The sequence below is a fragment of the Plectropomus leopardus genome, chromosome 5, assembly GCF_026936395.1.
Source record: "Plectropomus leopardus strain MGB_pleo_1.0 chromosome 5, ASM2693639v1, whole genome shotgun sequence".
Classification (NCBI taxonomy): domain Eukaryota; kingdom Metazoa; phylum Chordata; class Actinopteri; order Perciformes; family Serranidae; genus Plectropomus; species Plectropomus leopardus.
Genome location: NC_142180.1, coordinates 7,047,111 through 7,066,083, shown reverse-complemented (window position 1 = coordinate 7,066,083; position 18,973 = coordinate 7,047,111). Strand labels below are relative to the sequence as shown.

At 39.3% G+C, this 18,973-nt stretch overlaps 1 protein-coding gene across 2 annotated transcripts in view; it reads left to right on the top strand.

Annotated features, from left to right (window-relative positions):
* Window positions 1-15,107, top strand: part of gmds (GDP-mannose 4,6-dehydratase) — a 203,255-nt gene extending 188,148 nt beyond the window's left edge. For both annotated transcript variants that reach the window (XM_088077442.1, XM_042512148.2), the window contains 2 exons: window positions 13,210-13,278; window positions 14,573-15,107. In XM_088077442.1, the coding sequence (XP_087933568.1) occupies window positions 13,210-13,278; window positions 14,573-14,635 (132 nt within the window). In that variant the 3' untranslated portion in view covers window positions 14,636-15,107. The remainder of the gene's footprint in view (window positions 1-13,209; window positions 13,279-14,572) is intronic.
* The last annotated feature ends 3,866 nt before the right edge of the window (window positions 15,108-18,973 follow it).

The window sequence follows — 18,973 nt, the reverse complement described above, 5'->3', positions numbered from 1 at the left end:
CTTTTACCTTTAGTGATTTAAATTATCAAGCTGCACTGTTGTCTTGCCTAAAATGAGGTCACATGACTGCCTGTGGTTCTTTACCCATATAAATTTTGATGCAGTGATGTTGTCGTGTTCCCAGATCTCAGAAATGATCATGATGGCAAAAGTCTTGGTTGCATACTGCATGTCTATAGAGTGTACCTGAAAATTGGAAAAAAAAATATCCAGCAATTCAGCAGAAAAAAGTTGAGTTTAGGGAAAAGTCCATAAAAAAACATGGAAGATAAGATTTCATTTTGTAAAGATGTGTTTTTCTGCTTTTCTGTTAATTCTTTTAATCATCTTGAGATTTTGCTATCCCGTTGGGGGCCTCCCTAACAACAACCCTACCTCCTACCTAAAAAATGTGTTTATGCACATGTAATTTGAAACTGCAAACACAATTGTGGGAACACACCTGGCAAGTTGCAAAAATGTTTATACTGAAAGCAAAATGTTCACTTGCAACACATTTTATTTGTTATCCACCAAAATAGGAAATCTCACCATGCACCGTTCATTAAAGTGTTATTATGACTATGATTACAACATTTTTTTAACATTATTATTATCTTTCTTTATTAACATTTAATTGGAGTCTTGTTTTCTCCCCTTACCTTGACTGGAGTGCTTTTGTGCCTAAACCACAGATGGGAGTGTGGACACAGAACTGGGATGTGACAGTCCTGCATTTTGTATGTCCTGCGATTCCAGTGTAGCACACAAATGTAGTGTTCCATTAACTCAACAAAACTCTATGTTTGAACATCATCCAGGTGGCAATTACGTATGTTTATGAAAACAGTTTATCAATACACAAACATAATTTCTCTGAGACAGCATTGTACCACTCAAATTGGATAACAGTGTACTGAGAGACGATATGATAATATTTGTCCACAATTTTTATCCTGGATTCATACTTACAAACGAGTGAAATGTGTGGACACTTTGAAATGTTCAGACTAACTGCATGGAGAAAAACCTGCTCTGTCAACTTGGCATATATTTATAGTTTTTTGTAGTTTGTGCAGTTCAGCATTCCCATGGATTATTAAAGGGGTGCACTGCAACCTCAGCTATCAAACAGTATTTCAAACAGGTCCAGTTTGTTCCAGTGATGTAAACCAGTGTTTCTCTGTTAGGCCGGGGGACCCTGGGGGTCTGTGTTACAGAGTTTATGAAATTATGTCTCCTCGTAAAATATATTTGCTGTGTCTTTATGAAGACAGGGGCCTCTGAGGTCAAGTTGTGCAAGAACACAAGTACAATATACCATTATGTCCATTACTCCCACATGAAGACCTCCGTCAGGAGAGACTCATGGTTGTATCACAGATAAGAATGAACATGCGCGCAGTTATGCAATACACTGAGTAACTGTAAAGAACGCATTGGTGTCAGTCCGCAAAACATTCAAAAATAAGGCATTTCCAAGTGATTGCTTTTGCAATGAACCCTCTTCTGAAGCTATATCAAGAAATGTTAACATTGCTTCTGGTGAGAACAATTTTATGTTAATTCACTGGAGTGTTGGCCAAAACTACAAAAAACTGAGCCAGTTTCTCTGAAAAAAACAAACAAACAGGAGTACATGAAGCTGTACAACAGTCATCATCTACCTAAACGCCGCGGCTGGGTGTCAAAGCCCAGACGGTCCCCTCAGTGCTTCAGTGAGATTACACAACAATTAAGATAAGACTGGATGACATTTTCCTCTCCGTCTCTCTCACCCTCCCTCACTCCTTCTCCCTCTCTCTCTATCTTTTGGTAGTGTGATTGTAAAGAATGTTGTTTAAAGATTGTTTAAAGAAGGGAAATTATGTTCGCCTTTGATGTCTCCTGAAATATGAAACACCCAGAGGCTGATAGAAAAACAATCATCACACACACACACACACACACACAGAGGCAATATTGCACAAAGTTTTACCCAAACTATATTATACAAACGCGCAAACAGACTAAACAGACATTTCACTTTTCACCGTAACGACTTAACTGCACAGTTTCAGTTTGACCTCAGTGGAAGTGAGCAGTCACCTGAGCCCCCCACTCTCTCTTTCCCTCCCTCCTCTCTCTCTCTATCTCCCCCTCCCTCCATCTCTCACTCTCTCAGTCTGCAGCTTTCTGCTGACTCTGGGAATTATGATCTGTTTCCCGTCCGCAGGAATAATAGAATACAGGAGGAGGGGGGGTCGGCAACAGCTTCGTGGAACAGTAGTGAGGAGTCCAGCTCCACTGTGGTTACACTCTGTGTGTGTGTGTGTGTGTGTGTGTGTGTGTGTGTGTGTGTGTGTGTGTGTGTGTGTGTGTGTGTGTGTGTGTGTGTGTGTGTGTGTGTCTGCAAATGCATATCCAGATGTGCAAATGTGCGATATTTTTCCTCCTCATTTCCATAAACTTCACACATTAAGAGATTATCCTCTGACGTGGACACACACACAGAAACGCGTATTTGAACCCTGATTAACGGCCATAAATCTGCGCCCTCCTCTCGTTATCTTGACAGTAAACGCCTGACGTACACAACCACGCGGCGGGCTGCGGATCTCCCTCGAAAGAGCTGCCAGAGCCTTCTGGGCACTTAACACTATCGGCAGTTAGATCCAGCCGCTCTCGAGTGTGTTTGGAGTGTGTGTGGAGTGTGTCCTCAGCCGCGTAAATATTTATCACACGGCTCCCCCAGGAATTTTAATGAGCACTGATGGAGAGCAATCAACACAGGCGAACCCAGAGGAGAGAGGAGGCGAGGAGATGGAGTGTAGTGACAGTTTGTGATGGGATGTTTTGGCTTTTAAATATCACAAGTGGCTTTTACTGTTTTCCTGTGGAGATTCACACTTTCCTGCCTTTCTGATAATTGTTTCCTGTTGTTTTTCTGTGTATGTGTGTGTGTGTGTGTGTGTGTGTGTGTGTGTGTGTGTGTGTTTGTGTAGTGTGTGTTTGTGGTGTCCAGCATTGGTCTGTCTGTAAATCGGGATGTTTACTCTTTAAAGATTTGATGCTGGCTGTCTGTCTGTGTGTGTGTGTGTGTGTGTGTGTGTGTGTGTGTGTGTGTGTGTGTGTGTGTGTGTGTGGTGTGTAGTGTAGTGTAGTGTAGTGTAGTGTAGTGTACAACTCATCAGGGTGACAGGGCCACCCTTTTAGAGGTCACTCAACACATTGTGCGCAGGCCAAGCTGCATGGGGAGCCAGGGAAGGAAACCTGAGCTATAACTCACACAGCTCTCTCTCTTCTACTCTCTCTCTTGCAAACACACACACACACACACACACACACACACACACACACACACACACACACACACACACACACACTCACACACACTGGACCTGACCTTTGACCTCTAACTGGGAGTGGCTAATAACTCTCGGATTCCTAAAGACTCACAATGTCTCACAGTTCATCTCCATCTATTTCAGTGATGCTTTATTAGCTGTATGTAAAACTAAACATAAAATCAGTGATTTGTGTGACCAAAGTATATAAGTATGTTACACAGGGACACAAACAGTTAACCTTTTCTACCTCAATCATCACAAATCAAAATCAAACCTGCACAACTTCATTGAAATTCTAGTGAGCTGCCAAATATATCAGTTTCAAGTTTCCATTTGAAGGGACGGCGGAGCCATACATAACATGAAGTCTTGGGTTTAGTATTTCACTTGTTGTAAACTTATAGTGTGAATAAAGACCTAATTTTTTTTTTAATTCTACTGTTTAGCAACTGAAGGGAAACATGAGAGGAAAACTGGATTTTAAAGTGTTGAAAAATATAAAAACGTACATATTGTAGCATTATATATAGAAGATATTAAGTCCTGCTCAGGTCATTTAAGTTTATTACTACAATGTACAAATATATTTCCAAAAAATATAAATGCAAATGCAATTTTAATGTGAGTCAGTAAATTCTGTTTTTCTCTTTTTTCAATTTAATTTAGAAATTTGCTTCATTGTTAATAAATGTAAAAACATTTGTCAGAGCATAAAGAGACATAAACATATTACAATATAATCTATTCATGTAAGAAAATCATTAAAAGTGAAAAAAAATCAAAACACATCTATCTTCTAGTATACAACCTCCCCTAAAGCCAAAAAAGATCTTCTCGGCACTCTTCATCACTCAAATCTTTGTGAGTAGCTATAGTAGCTTAGATATTCCAAAAATGGGATGTTATGTTTCATTTATATAGTTTTAAAGCTCAAAAGAGGTCAAACTCTCTTCAAATCTTTAAAGAGAAAAGCAAAAAGTTTGAGAAAAGTTGTGTTAAACAGTTGGGGGCATTTTTGTGTTTTCTGTCTCCTTCTCTGTCTTATTAATCATGCTGTTCTAATATAATGTTCACTAGTCTAATTGTACAAATATAAATTAAACTGGCATTATTAGCATGACCATTAAGCAGTATTGTCAAAGTGTATTGTGCAAGGTTTGCAGTGTACCATGAGTGTAAAAATTAAGTATTTTGAAGTAAAAATGCAACCAATAGTGTGCACATTACCACATAAGCCTCTGATTTCCTCCCTCCAGCTGAAACTGGGGGCCTTTGTGCTCTAAAGGAAGTGCGAAGTCGAAGCGATGCTGGTGGAGGTGCGTTAGAAACTGACCAGTGACAGATTTGTGACTCTAAGTCTGAACAACTATGAAAGATAAATCTCTTTCCCTTTTTTGTTTTGAGTGTGTTCCCACCTGTGCACACTTACACCAGCTCACACACCTGGTGAACCCCAGTCATCTTTGTGTTCCTCCAGACAGACAACAGCGTCCACTTTTCTTCTTGGTCCCTTCTTCATGTCCCCATTGCTGTCGTAAAAGCATGTCATCCTGGGTATAAAAAGCTCAGGATCAGAGTTGAGTTCGTCCATCAAAACCCCAACGAGGTCAAAGGTCAGAACATCTGGGTCTGGTTGGAACATGTGGGTCTGCTGGGGACATGGAGACCGTGGGCTCCGGACTCTCACAGCGTTCTCGGACGCTTTATCTGATTTTCTTTGAAGTCATTATATTCGCAGCCTCGTGTCCACTACTGTACAAATACCAGAGACGCTACTGGACTTCCAGAAACCACATCATAGTCTCCCAGCATGCACTCCTCAGAGACAGAGAGAGAGTTGTTTTCTTGAGAACGTTTGATGTGTCTCCTGTCAGTGGGTGGGTTTTCAGTAGAAGGAAAACTAAATAAAAGTAGGGACATTTAGCCATTTCTCCACCTTTTTTTTTGGTTACATACAAGTGTAGTAGGTGCGTGCGTGCGTGTGTGTGTGTGTGTGTGTGTGTGTGTGTGTGTGTGTGTGTGTGCGTGTGTGCGCATGTTACACACTGCTACATGTTTGTGTGCGTGCCCTTATGTGTTTGGGGGTCAGCCCCGGTGGGCTGTGTGATTTATTGAAAGGCCTTGCAGTGATACCAGAATTCCTTTGCGTTAAATGCTTTTTCTGAGTGCCTTTTACTGCCTGTGTGCTTTATGGACCATGATCACACTCTATTTGTCTCTCGCTTTCACATTTCAAAAGATTATTTTCTAAGGCGCTCGTCTTTATTAGAGTGGAGAGCGTCGGGGAAAAAGGCAAGGAGGGTGAGACGGCGGGGTGATCGGCCAAGTAGTTGGTGAGCAGATATTGAAGTTAAGATGTTTTATTAGAGCTGCAGACAAATGGCACTGTTGTCTGAGCGTTCCATCTTAGGTTATGGCAGTAATGGTCCTATAGAGAGCCGAGGTCATGCCCCCTCTCTCAGCTAGCTCCTGATCAAACAAAATAATTAATAAGGGCTCCAGTCTTTTGTGATTTGGTGCCACATATTGCCACTATGCCATTGTTTGTCAGTGCTTTTCAAAGCCATTAAAAAATTGCATTTACAGAAATGATTTACAACATTTGTTATGTTTAGATACTAAAATGATTTAATTAGAGTCAGCAAAATCTTGTGATTAGGTTCTAAAAACCAAACTACCTACTACCTATTAAGTTTAAGGACAAATCGTGGGCAGTTAAATGATGCAGAGACTCTCTGCTGGTAAGAAATGTAGTGTGAATAGTCGTCCTCCTCTGAGTTGTTTTACAATAGTAAAACATGTCATGCTACCTTTGCTTCTGAGTGTCAAAAGTGATATTTGGCATGGCAATAAGAAATTATTTTCAGGTTAGTGTAAATGCAGGTAAAAGACAAACAAAGTGCTGTGTTATTACTTGTGGGGATGATCTCAAAACATTCTGTAAGGTGTCCACTGAAGAGGCAGATATTAATTTATCCTAAAATAAATTAAGGTTATTTTGCTGTGCAGCTGACGACGAGGTAAAGTTACAAGTTAAACTTTGTAAAGTTCAGTTTATCAACTTGAATAAGTTGAGTTTGGGATTTTGCCACAATTTTGGGTTGGTTCAGCAACTGTGGTGCATTTTGTTGTTTTATGGCATTTTGAGTATGCAAGGGTGCCAGTTTCATAGCTCTGGCATCTCTTCCATAGCAACAACCACTGAGGCTAATGGATACTGTGGTGTAGCCATTCAACGCATTGAAATTACAAAAATGCTTGAAACAGAGCGGGGCTGTATTAAGTAGTTCAAAGCTTTGAAGATTCATTCATTAACGTTGGCATATGGATTCTAAATCAACACTCAAAAGCTGCACAGCTTCATTCAAAAACCTCAATAGAAGCTTTGAATGAAAAAAAGACATTTTGTACTTCCCTCAAACAAAGACCTGTGTGTTTCTGTGTTATGAGTAAACTGCATATGCTCACTACTGTGTGGCGGTGATGATGGTGATGGGCATCATGGTGGCAGTGATGCTGAATAGTAACAGCTGTGATGTTTTTGTATTCAAGCTACTCTGCCTGCTCTGAATCAATCAGAGACATAACAAATAAAACCCTGGTCTCAATTTTTCCAACTTTGGTACATGTTTAAAATCCGTTTGCATGTGTGTTTTTATTCCTGCTCATGATACTCATCAGTCCTCAGAGACTGTAGTGCTCACTCACAGGCCTGTAACATGGTCTCAGATGGTGAATAGGAGCAGTCCATATTGGCGTTTAATCTCTAAAATGTGTCTAATGTTCACAGAGTGAGGGGCACATTTTGTCACGGCTAATCTTTGGCTTTCTTCTAACAGTTGTTGTTATTATTACCGCTGCATATTTTCAGACACGGGCAGAGCGCTGCTTTAAACAGGATGTACCAAAATGTTGGGTTTGGTTCCAAATCGGATCCATATGAAGATTATATTGTGCCCCCATCTGTTAGTAGTTCGTGTTGAATTATTTGCTACATGCTCTGTTTGGGGTGAGTTCACTTGGCCGCAGAATGCTCTTGTTAGCAGTTTGGAAGCTGCTTTTATTCCACTGAGCCGCACTCTGCAGACGGATCTGCGAGGGTGAGATTGTCTGTCACCTGCAGAAATCCTGGTTGAGAAATACCAGGCACTGGATTAACTTCCTGGATGCTGAACTGTGTGGTTGTCTGCTAAGACGGCAGACTTAGCAGACAAGAGTCTGATTTCAACAGATGTTCCCCTGCCAAGCTTACATGGAGATTTCAGTGTGACGATGATGATGACGTAGATGATGGTCGTATAAGGCACAACTCTTTCTGTTGCCGCTGTGTATCATCACCTCCACCAAGGAGATTGTTTTCGGTTTGGTTTCTTTGTTCGTTATTAGGTTAAAGGAAAAACTAGTGGGCTGACTTTCATGAAACTTGGTGAAAGGGTATAGCGTGGTATGTATGTATCTCTTGAGAAAGATAGTTGAGTGATGAGTCTCATTCGCAGGTTGGCAGAGAGCGATGCTTTGGGTTGGTTGTTGGATTGAACCACCAACCCAAAGCATCGGTATTTGGCGACCTGGGAATGAGACTCAACAATTCTGGAGCAAATCCGAATAATGGGGTGAATACATGTATTTTTCCACTTTTGTTTACACTGGCAGAGGTCTGCTTGTAGTGCCAATACAACACCAGAATTTTGCTACCAAGTTTTACATTTTTGGAATATCTTAGTAAGAAAATAAGCATGTATTTTCTCCAAAATCCCCATAAAAGTGTGCCAGAGCTCTCAGTGTTTCATCCCTTAAGCACAAGCAGAAGTGCAACAACTTTGCATGAATCTGATCTGATCAAGAATAAATAAACAAGACTGACAACTTGACAGAACACCTGATTACAACTTTCAGTATGTATCATTTTGGTTGACACTGAAAGTACTGAGGTTCAGTGCTTTGCCCTACTTCCTGTTTGTAGGTCTCTCTGTGATTTGTACAGTCAGCTGGATTTATACTAATCACAAAAACATGCAATGGTCTATAGTTAACACATCTTTTAGCAGTGATACATTGCTGCATTAAGAAAGAGTAATAACTTTCTGTATCTGTTTTGGCACATGGCTGTACTAAAATGATGACTCTGCCAGCTTAAGAAATTAATAAACAATTGGCCAGTAGGCCATCTTATGCTTTCCATGTTTGTGAAGCCATGAGGGTCCTTGGGATGTAAATGTCATCATCTACTCATGTCCATTAGGGTCTATGTGGCCGTGTAGACAGGTTTGTAGTCGTGTGATCTTGTACACAACAGGTGGTGGCAAACAGCTAGAATAAAGACAACACAAGATGTATGGAGGCAACACTCAGTGGTAAAAGTTGACCTGTGACTCAGCTGAAACCATTTGGAGCTTAACTACAAAAAGGAAACATATTCTTGAACTGATAAGTCACTCTGGCTTCAGTTGAACCCCGAGGGAGTCAGTTCCACCAACAAGCGCATAGCCATAGCATCTTTTCGAAATTGACGTGTTTCCATTAGACGAATTTAACCCGCGGCGTTCTCTCACTCGTCACTTCGTCCTTTGGCATTTCGTCAAGGAGGCGCTGCGTCACAGCTTTGAGTTTATTTCAGTTCATGGGATTTACATATGCACACAGAAACTAAACAACAGGCTACTTCAGGTTTCACCTCTCTGCAGCGCGCCAACTTTCTTACATTTGTTTTTCTTCCCTTTTTTGGCATAGGCCTCTGATGGGCTCATATCAGATAAGACCCGCCCTCTTGGCATGAAGTAACCAATCAAAAAAAGGACATAGAAATGGCACTGAGTTTCTACTGAAAATATATTATCTGTAACATTTGACTTCAGACCAGCTTCAGTGTTCGTGACGAGACCGGCTGATGTTTCTTTTGTGCCAGCTACGAAATGTTCTCCATTACAAACCCTAATCAATATAATTATGAAGCAAGTGGATTATTTAATGTAATTGTGGAGTAAGTCACCCTATAATAATTACATTCAGCCCCATGATGAATTATGTCTCATTGCTGTAGGTAATTAGTCTGAAAATGTTTCCAGTTATGGCTGGAGAGCCAAAAATGGATGTGAGTAATGTACAGAGCTGCTCACATGAGAAAGAGCTGTTTGTGCTGCCGTTACAGACGGAGGAGAAAATGGGCCGTAGCTTTCATCCGCTGGCCTGTGTGAGCACCATGTGAAGTTAAAAATAAAAAAGACCCAGAATTGAACTGTGTTTTCAACCTGAGCGGTGTCACAGACTGAATCGGCCTGTACTTGTTCACTATGTGTGTGTTCAGTGTTCTTGCCTTTGTGTGTAATCAGAAGAGTGTGATTAAGCACAGTGGAGCCTCTCTGAGATGTGGGTCCCTGCTCTCTAAAAGGCTGAACTATGCCAGTGCTGCTGGGAGCGTTCCTCTGTAATAAGATCACCCAGAAAAGACATTTTCAAGAGGTTCAGTGTCAGATAAAAACACTGCTCTCTTCTTGCACTATATGGCCGCCTGAGCACTTCTGGTCTCTGCAGTTTTTCATGGTTTGGACGAAGCGTCATAGTTCCAATTAATGGAGATTTAATGCCACAGCATCCAATATTTTACAATAATGTGCTTCCACTTTGTGGCAAGTTTGAGGAAGTTTCCCTTTTCTGTTTCAACATGATAATGCCCCCATGCACAAACTACCTAATTGCCACAGTAAATGTTGGCATTGTGCGTTTCTGCAAACCACAGAGGTTACATTTTTGCATTTAATATGTGGCATATATTTTGCAACTTTACGTTTCTTTTTATTTATGAATTTAATCGAAGTTTTACCAATTTTAAAAACATCAACACAAATAGACAAGGGGAAAAAAGCATAAACAGCACAGACTAAACAAAATCAAAGCATCATCTCTGCAGTCTTTGTAACATCGATGAATCAAAAGTCTGTCAGCACAGCACCAGTCCTTGTAGGAGTCATCAGGTGACCCATTCTCCAAATCAAGTCCAGAAACAAAGGAAAAAAAAACCCTCCCTCCATCTGTATGTTACAGCTGGAATTCACTGAGAAAGAAATATTCATACTATTAGGATGACATGAGATGTACATGCAGAAAGCAGTTAAGTACAGTATAGTGCATAGCTCCTATGACATGTTTAATCTTTTTACAAAAAACAAAAACTGATTCCAGAAGCAAATATGATTCTCTACCAATATGCAGGTTGGCTATCATGAACTCAACTTTATGTTTCTTTACATTTCAAATTTTAATTTTATGTCGTGACCACTTTTTCAGTTGTTTAATTGTTTCATAGTTTATCGTTGTATTAAACATGTAACAGATAATATCAATAATAACAGATATAAAAATGATTAACAGTAAAATAATATAGTGATATTTTCTGAACTGTTATTGTAACGTTAAAATGTCATACTGTTACAAATCTAGTTGTGACAACGCTGTGGTTAACATTTGGTTAGGTTGAGGCACAATACTTGGCTGTAGGTAGGAAAAGATCAAGTTTTGTCTCAAAATACCCAATTTTGTCACTGCAGTTTCAGTACCTGCTTTCGTTGGTCTCAAACACTGGTCTGCTGCCATTAAGGGGGTCCTCCTCCTCCTGAAAATATACATGTAATATGATCAATGTCGCACTGATATGCATAAACACACAAATGTGATGTATAATTGGCTTGCAGAAACAATATTTTCTACTGGTGACAGGCACAAAGTCAGGTCCATTATGGAAAAGTTTTTTTCACACTTTGGTGGAAGAAGTTAACTCTCCTGGATTTTGATTTTTAGTTCAACATTCAATTTCACTTGTTGATAGTAGGGTGATATGGGCTGAAAATTACATTGCAATATTTTAAACCTATATCTTAGTACATAATATATATCTTGGTGTTTTTGAAATCTCCTCAAGACCACTTTATTAATGCTAGAAATGGGAGAAAGGATCAAACATTCCAATATTTATTTTGCTGAATTTTGCGTCTTTGACAATATTGAGTGACCATTTGTGCTTCGAAAATATATTAATACAATTCCATTTTTAATCAGTACCCATTAGTAATGTAGATTTAATGAAGAAGTGGGTAAGGGGAAGTATTAAAACAAGTAGAACTATCTGATAACTTTACTGTAATGTAACCTTTTTAATCAGGAAGAAATACCATTTATTCCATATAATGATAGAACAATATCCAATATCTAAGACAATATATGTAGTCTCATATCTCATTATGATATAATGTCTTCATATTGCCCAGCCCGAGTTGATAGCATCACTAAAGCAAAAGTGATGTATCATGTTTCAATTACTGTGTATTCCCCTGTGTAAGTTTTTTTTTTTTTTTTATCAATTCTTTGATTAACTTTGTGAAACAAGCGACAGTGGAAAGGTCTGACTTGTCTCATCAGTGACTTTGAGACTACTCCGAGCTGTTACAGTACTTATGTTCTTATATTTACAATGATGAAGAGTGATGGTGAAATTGACAGCGGAGTTGGATGTGTCACACTGAGAAAAAAAAAAGGAGATAAATGGGCCTTTTTTTTTCAACATGTTTGATATTGTCTTTGCTCTCAACAATCTCTACTAGCCTCAGAACCAGAAACATACTGACCAATCACAGTCTTTCCAGTTTCCATGTTATTTTGGCGTGTCATTTGTCAGGTGGGTTGCGTCAGCTACAGCAGCTACATGCACAGGCTCCGTAGCTACACTGCAACTCTTTAATGCACAAGTATAAAATAACTTAAATGCTCTTGTGGCTGAACTGAAGCAAATCCCTGCGTCCAGGTTCCAAAATCTTGTGGAAAGCCTTCCCAGAAGTGTGTAGGCTATTATTGCAGCAAAAAAAAAAATGTCCACAGTGCTGAAGTCAGATGCTCAGCAATCACATGAGTGAAATGCTTGGGTGTCCACATATTTCTGACCATGAAGTTGATGTAATTTTAACCTCAAGGCAGAGCGAAACAACAAAGAAAGAAAGGGCAAGAACAGCGCATACTTCTTGAGAAAGCTCCATCACTGTGTTAAAACACAAAAAGAAAGACAAATACAAGTCTTTGTTGTTCTTTCAGCAAAGGATTTTCTTGGAGTAGCAGTTAATTTTGGAATTAGCTGCAGGATTAAGGAACATACAGTGTCAGTTAATTGAAAAAAGGAGATTCTTTAGTATCAGGTTTCATCACCGCGTTTTATTAGGCCTCTCGAGGCCAGCATGTGTGTTTCTGATACAAACTAAATACGCATGATGCGTGAGATGGAAACAGAAGTGGGAGAAAGAGAGAGAAAAAGAAAGGAAGCTTTACAAACAGAGAATGCACAGGGAAATGTTTTTTTCTGTCTCTTTGGTGGTCTCAAGCAGGGTCTCACTGGATCTTGAACCCAGTGCAAAACACAACAGGGGGGGAAAATGAGTAAGGGAGTGAGGAGGGGGGTGAGTGTGTGTGTGTGTGTGTGGGGGGGGGTTACACCACCAGAGTCCCACAATTCATCATCTTCTGGCACCAACGGGGGCTGTCTGGACAGATCGGTGGTGGGGAGCCGAGAGGGGGGATTGATGGCCAGTGAGACTCTGTGACCTCCCTTTTCCCCGAGAGAGGAGATAGTGTGTGTGTGTGTGTGTGTGTGTGTGTGTGTGTGTGTGTGTGTGTGTGTGTGTGTGTGTGTGTGTGTGTGTGTGTGAGAGAGAGTAATCATCACCCTCCATCCCTTGCATCCTGGTGAGGACGTTGAATCCAGCATGTCTTCATTTGAGCCGGCTGCAGGACTCTCCTCCTCGCAGACGTCAGATCTGACACGACAGATAATTTGTTTTTCTCTCTTCACTCTTCCATCTTTTCCCCTCCCTCTCTCCCTCTCTCTGTCTTCCTGTCTTCTTTCGTACCTTCTTTTTAACAGGACTACCTACAAGGCGACAGCACCAAAGCATATCAGAGGTTGGGTTGGAAGCCAAAGGTGACTTTTGAGGTGCGTGTCACACCTGGTAGGGCTGGATGACGTAGTTGAAGTCAATATGATGATATTAATAAGGACATAAATGGACTGATTTGATTCATTTAGTCACAGAAAGAGCAGTACCCTGATATAAAATACGTGAGAATGTTTTTGAAGGCCTGTTAGGATATGTGGCCGAGCTAGAAAAGAGGGGACTTGGTTGGACTGTCTGAGTCTCTATTTATATGTATCTACATTTGCAGCGGGTGGGTGGGGTTAACAGGGTATGTGGGTGGGACAGTGCGATGAAGGATGTGATATTTCTTGTATAGTGCGTGAGTGAGTGTAGCCTTAAAATGAGTGACCAACAAGTAAAAGCCGAGGCCTATTTTTATGTCATAGAGAGTAAGCATGTCCTATGTCAGCCTGATATGAATCTACTGTACGTCATATGGGAAGGAATAAGAAATTGCTTTTTTTATTGGAAAAGTTTTTCAGCCAAACTTCATGGTGGAAGGCATGGAATTTAATTTAAAAAAGAAAATGTTAATAATATTAGAAATATTTTTCAAGATATGCCAAAGGTATGCAGACCCCATATAAAAACAATTCAGAATAAATTAACTGTGTTCAACTGTTCTGTGTTGCATCACACTGAAGTCTCCAAACTTGTAAAGACTTTTTAATTACAGTTATATACTATTTGTAAGCAGTTATGTGGACAAACGGATTATATAAAACAAAAACATGTTTTTTTTAAATAATAAAAGGCCTTAATATTGTTAGAAATTTGGGGGTTATTCTTAAGACAATTTCTTAGTTTTGATGCCATTACCAAAAATATATTTTTTTTTATTTAAAAAAGAAAAAATAACACTCACATGTTTTCTATGAAACAAACCAAAAAAGTTCAAATTTCTCACATTAAATGTATAAACACAAGCAGCAAAGTTAAACACGGTATAAAATTGGCAACATTTTGAATGAGATCAGGAACTTAGTGATCACAGAATAAGCAAACAAGACTCAGATCTGACCCGACACTCAATTACAGTTTAAACATATACATTTTAGTTGATGCAAAAGGAAAAAAATGGAGGTCCAGTAAATGATCATATTGAATTACTGCTGATACTGAACAGAATTGGCTGCAATAAACCACACTGTAAATGGATAAAGATGCAGAATTTGAATTACAGTCAGTGGCTCTGCTGTGTTTTTATCAAGAGACTTATTTCATTAAGATAAATAATTGAGCTTTTCTGAGTTAATTTCTCTAACTTTTTTAAACTAAATGTGGATTTGCGATGATGGTGTCCCTGTGCAGGAGCTGGTGAAGGAGATGGTGGATTCGGACATCCAGCTAATGAAGAAAAACCCAAATGCCTGAGTCCATTTCAGTCCGTCCCCCCAGGACGGGAACATTTTAACACTCCTGCGTTCTACCAGCAGAGGAAGGAACATACTGTATTTTTACCTTAATGACTTTTCCAAATGAAGTAATTGTGTCTTTTCATCTTTGTTAAGAAGGTTTGACTGAACCTTTTATTGCCTTTGTGTCTTGTCTATTTCCAGCATCATGCCATTTTGATTTTGTTTTATTTTTACATCGCAGAGATGCCTTTTATATTTCAACACTGATCATTTCATAATTTATACTGATGGCAAGTTTTAAGGCTTTATTTATGTCTGTGTTTCTTTTGATTGTGGCTGAATCGATTTCTGTCAGAGGAAGAAATGGCAGAATATATAAATAAATAGAAGAATGAAGATTTTATCTTTTATCTGGAAAAATAGGAATCAAGGGGTTTATTAATGGTCTGAAATATAAATGAGACAAATAAAAACATTTGTTACAAAAATCTTTTTAAATGTCCTGTTTTCCTGATGCTACACACAGCTGTGATCAATGGTGTGAATATAAATATTGAGATGGAGGTTTACAGGTGATAAATAGTTGTGTTTTTGTGTGTTTTTGCTTCATCCTTTTAGTGAACCTGTGAGAAATGAAAGCAATGAAAGCAGCAAGCAGCAAATCTTCATCCGGGATTTTAAATACAGGTATGTCTGTTGGGTAAGTGTTTGTGTGTGTGTGTGTGTGTGTGTGTGTGTGTGTGTGTGTGTGTGTGTGTGTGTGTGTGTGTGTGTGTGTGTGTGTGTGTGTGTGTGTGTGTGTGTGTGTGTTTTGCTGCTGCCCAGGTTGTGCAGAGGTCGGCTGGCTCAGCTCCTGTCGTTTTCTCTCCTCTCTGCTCGCTCCGGCTTTCCAGGGTTTTTATTTGCGAGCACACTGCGCTCTTTTATTCGACAGGAAGTGCGTTTTTCCCCGGACCCGGAGTCCCACAGTCCCGCTCTCAAACGCCTCTTGTCTGTCTACACTGGCTGCTAATTACTTAGGGCGCAGAGCTAAGACCCGGACCTGCTCTGGTCCTGATGCTAGTGGTTTTACACAGACGTTATATAAACCCACCCTCTTAAAGAAGCAACATATTTCGCCTCCACTTGTCTGGAGTGAATTTACTCTTAATTCGAGCTTCAAACTGGCGCGAGGGGATCATTTTCTTTAAGGTCAATGCGGTTTGCACGGCAGCACATAAGCTTTACTCGTCTTTAAAGATTTCTCTCTCTTGCTTTTGCAAAAATAAATAATTTGCTGTAATTATAAATGCCATTTTTACTAGTTTTTAACCGTCTTTTACGTTCTCCTTTTCTTAAATCCTCCTGTGTTATTTAATAATATAATGGACATAAGGGCTTTATAATGTATAGTATTAATTATGTTAATTAATGCCTTATTGGCCTATCATCCGTGAAACGTCATATCAGTGGGTTTATTTCTAGTATTTTAGGGGATTTAATAGCAATGGAAGATGTATTCTGATCCTTAGATTTGCCTGGTAAAGTAGTAAATACCACAATTTCAAAACAAATGGAAAATCGTACAGAAATGAATGAAATAAGTCTATTGTTAGAAAAATATCAAAAGTAGACTAAAAGTTGTCATTACGCAGCAGAAAGGCTCCTGTTTGTGTTACATTATTATTTTCCTGAATAATTGTTACTGATGGTTTAAAGTTTAAGCAGTATTTTAATGATGCTATTAATCTTAATTACCTTATATATTGTTGGGTCGTTTAATCTAAAGCCATGCATCGTATTTATGAGCTTTTATCAATTTTAATTTACAGATTAAACTTTTAATCTGTAAAGTAATGAACGCAGATAAATTGTGGGGTATAATATCTAAATTATTGTATTTTTACAGCATAAATGAGCATAAAATACAAATATGATATTTAAATAAGATACACATTGATCAAAGTTGTATTTATGTGCAGCACTTGAGTAAATATACAATAGTGACTTTCTCAGTGACTTTCCACCCTTGTTATTATTCTGAAGGCAGAGCGGTTTGACACTGAACTTGTACGGAGGCCTGAGGGGCTCAGTGCGCGCTGTGAGCAGGGTGGGATCTCCTCTGTGTGTTTCTGAGACAACACCTACAGGACATTTAAGGTTTTCTCTGTGATCGTCCTGGACAGCGCTGCGTCTGTGCGCGCTCCGGATTGGAACCAGATGTGGCTCTGAGGTTGTTTGGGCCCCTGAAACCGCGTCAAGAGCAGAAAACACACACTGAGCCCGGAGCCTCGCGCAGGTGCAGCGCGTTCCGCTCAACAACAATTAGGCGAGCCTTGTGATCAGGTTTACTGTTGGCACTCAAAGAAAGTCAAGCTGATCTGGATTTTGGACCGCGTATGTAAAGAAATAAAAACCCTCCGTGCAGCTAAACAAACATTTTAAGGGGATGAAACGGTCGATTTAAGCTCGTGATGCCGTAAGTCCCTGTAAGATAAGAATATTACTGCGTTTTTCTGTCAGAACTAATGCACAGTAAGAACTTCAGGGGAAAATAATCTCTCAATTTAAAGCTGCAGGACAAAAGCTGAGACTTTTATTCAGAGCAGCAATTGAAAACTTTAAGTTTGTGCACACATTTTCACAAACCTATTTAACATAACATCATTTTATCGTCAAAAAAACTAAACTTAGATTTAATCTTCCACATTTCCAATAGATTTTGTAATAATGTATTATTATTAATAACTTAAATGCTCATTTAGGCCTGCTGAATAGCCACGACTGATGTCTTCATTATCTGATGTAACGGGTCTCAAATAAAGATATATATATATATATATATATATATATATATATATATATATATATATATACATACATACATATAAATATAAGCTATTTTCTTTTTCAGAGAACATTGACTGATATGGGTGACAAAAACAGTATAACTGGGGACACAACAGCAAAAGCAATCTGACTCACAGTTTTGTTTTTGTTTTTTAATATTAAAGCTCTCCAAAATAGAAATAAAAGATGCATGGCCTCATTGAAATAAGATAAAACTCGAGCAGTCCTGTCTGCAGATTTTGTTTTGGAAGACGTTAAAATATGCTCTGGACGATTTTGTTAACGCAAAGTTTCCAAATTTAGCAGCTGGCACGTCAAAAAATAATATTCATGGTGAAATTCATCAGAGGACACATTTAACATTTTATTTCACCTCACTTGCGCTAAATGGCGGCCATCACCCCTCTGATGGCTTTCATTGGTTTGATACATTAATGGTTTGAGCTCAGCGTGAGTTTATGGATGTTTTCAGGACACTAATGCTCCCAAAAACCAACATATGAGGCGGAAAATTAACAGAGTCTGAGCTTTGTTTGGTGCCAGGACGCTTTTGGATTAAATTAAAGATGCGAGCGACACAACAGCCAGAGCTGGGCTGAATACACACACACGCACACGCACGTACACACACGCACGTACACACACGCACGCGCACGTGTACACACACACACACACACACACACACACCTCGATCTCGATTACATTAAATATTTTTGTGTGATTTTCCAAATTTGGACAGAAAAAAATAATGTATACCGATTATAAACTAATCAGAGATCTCAGCTTGATTTGTTTAATATTTGCATTTTGACTCCAGCTGCCAAAAAAAGATTATGCTAAAAATGAAATAAAATATAACAGATAAATGATATTGCTGTTATACATTAAACTTAAAAAAAAAACTTTGATATTGCCTTGGTGAAAAAAGAAGCACCTTTAAAAAAACAAATCTGCGCAAGAAAATAGTCCCTCCGCAGAGAATCCACTAATTTTTTTTCCTGTAAATATTTTCCTATCCTGTAAATACTTTTCAAACATTTTATAGACAACATTAGGGTTCTCGAGTTGCTTTAAGAATCGCTATAATACGTCAGAAGAACATATTAATTAGACACGCGTCTTACTGCTCATCATAGTTTGCACACTGCGGAGAATTCGCCAAAGCAGACACCTAAACACTGTGATCCCTCGAGGCGAAGTCTAGGCCTATTTAAACCGATGACTGTTAACTGAACATTAAAATACCTCAAACACAACATGGCACAATAACCTAATAAATCCTGAATTAGGTCTTTCGAATGCGCCTTTAGTGCGCTTTTTACGCGTATTGGCCTAGTTTCCAGTCTACAGAGCACCTCCTCTCCTCTGGGAGTCTTTCATTTGAACACTGCAGGCCTATAAAGCGCCACAACAATACAGAGCCCACTGTCCTGCGGCCTGCAGTCTCACTGAAGGTGGTTTAGATAAGGCAGTGACAGGCTTTACTGCAGGCTTCTCGCCGTCTTTTCCTAAAGTGCATTGTTGA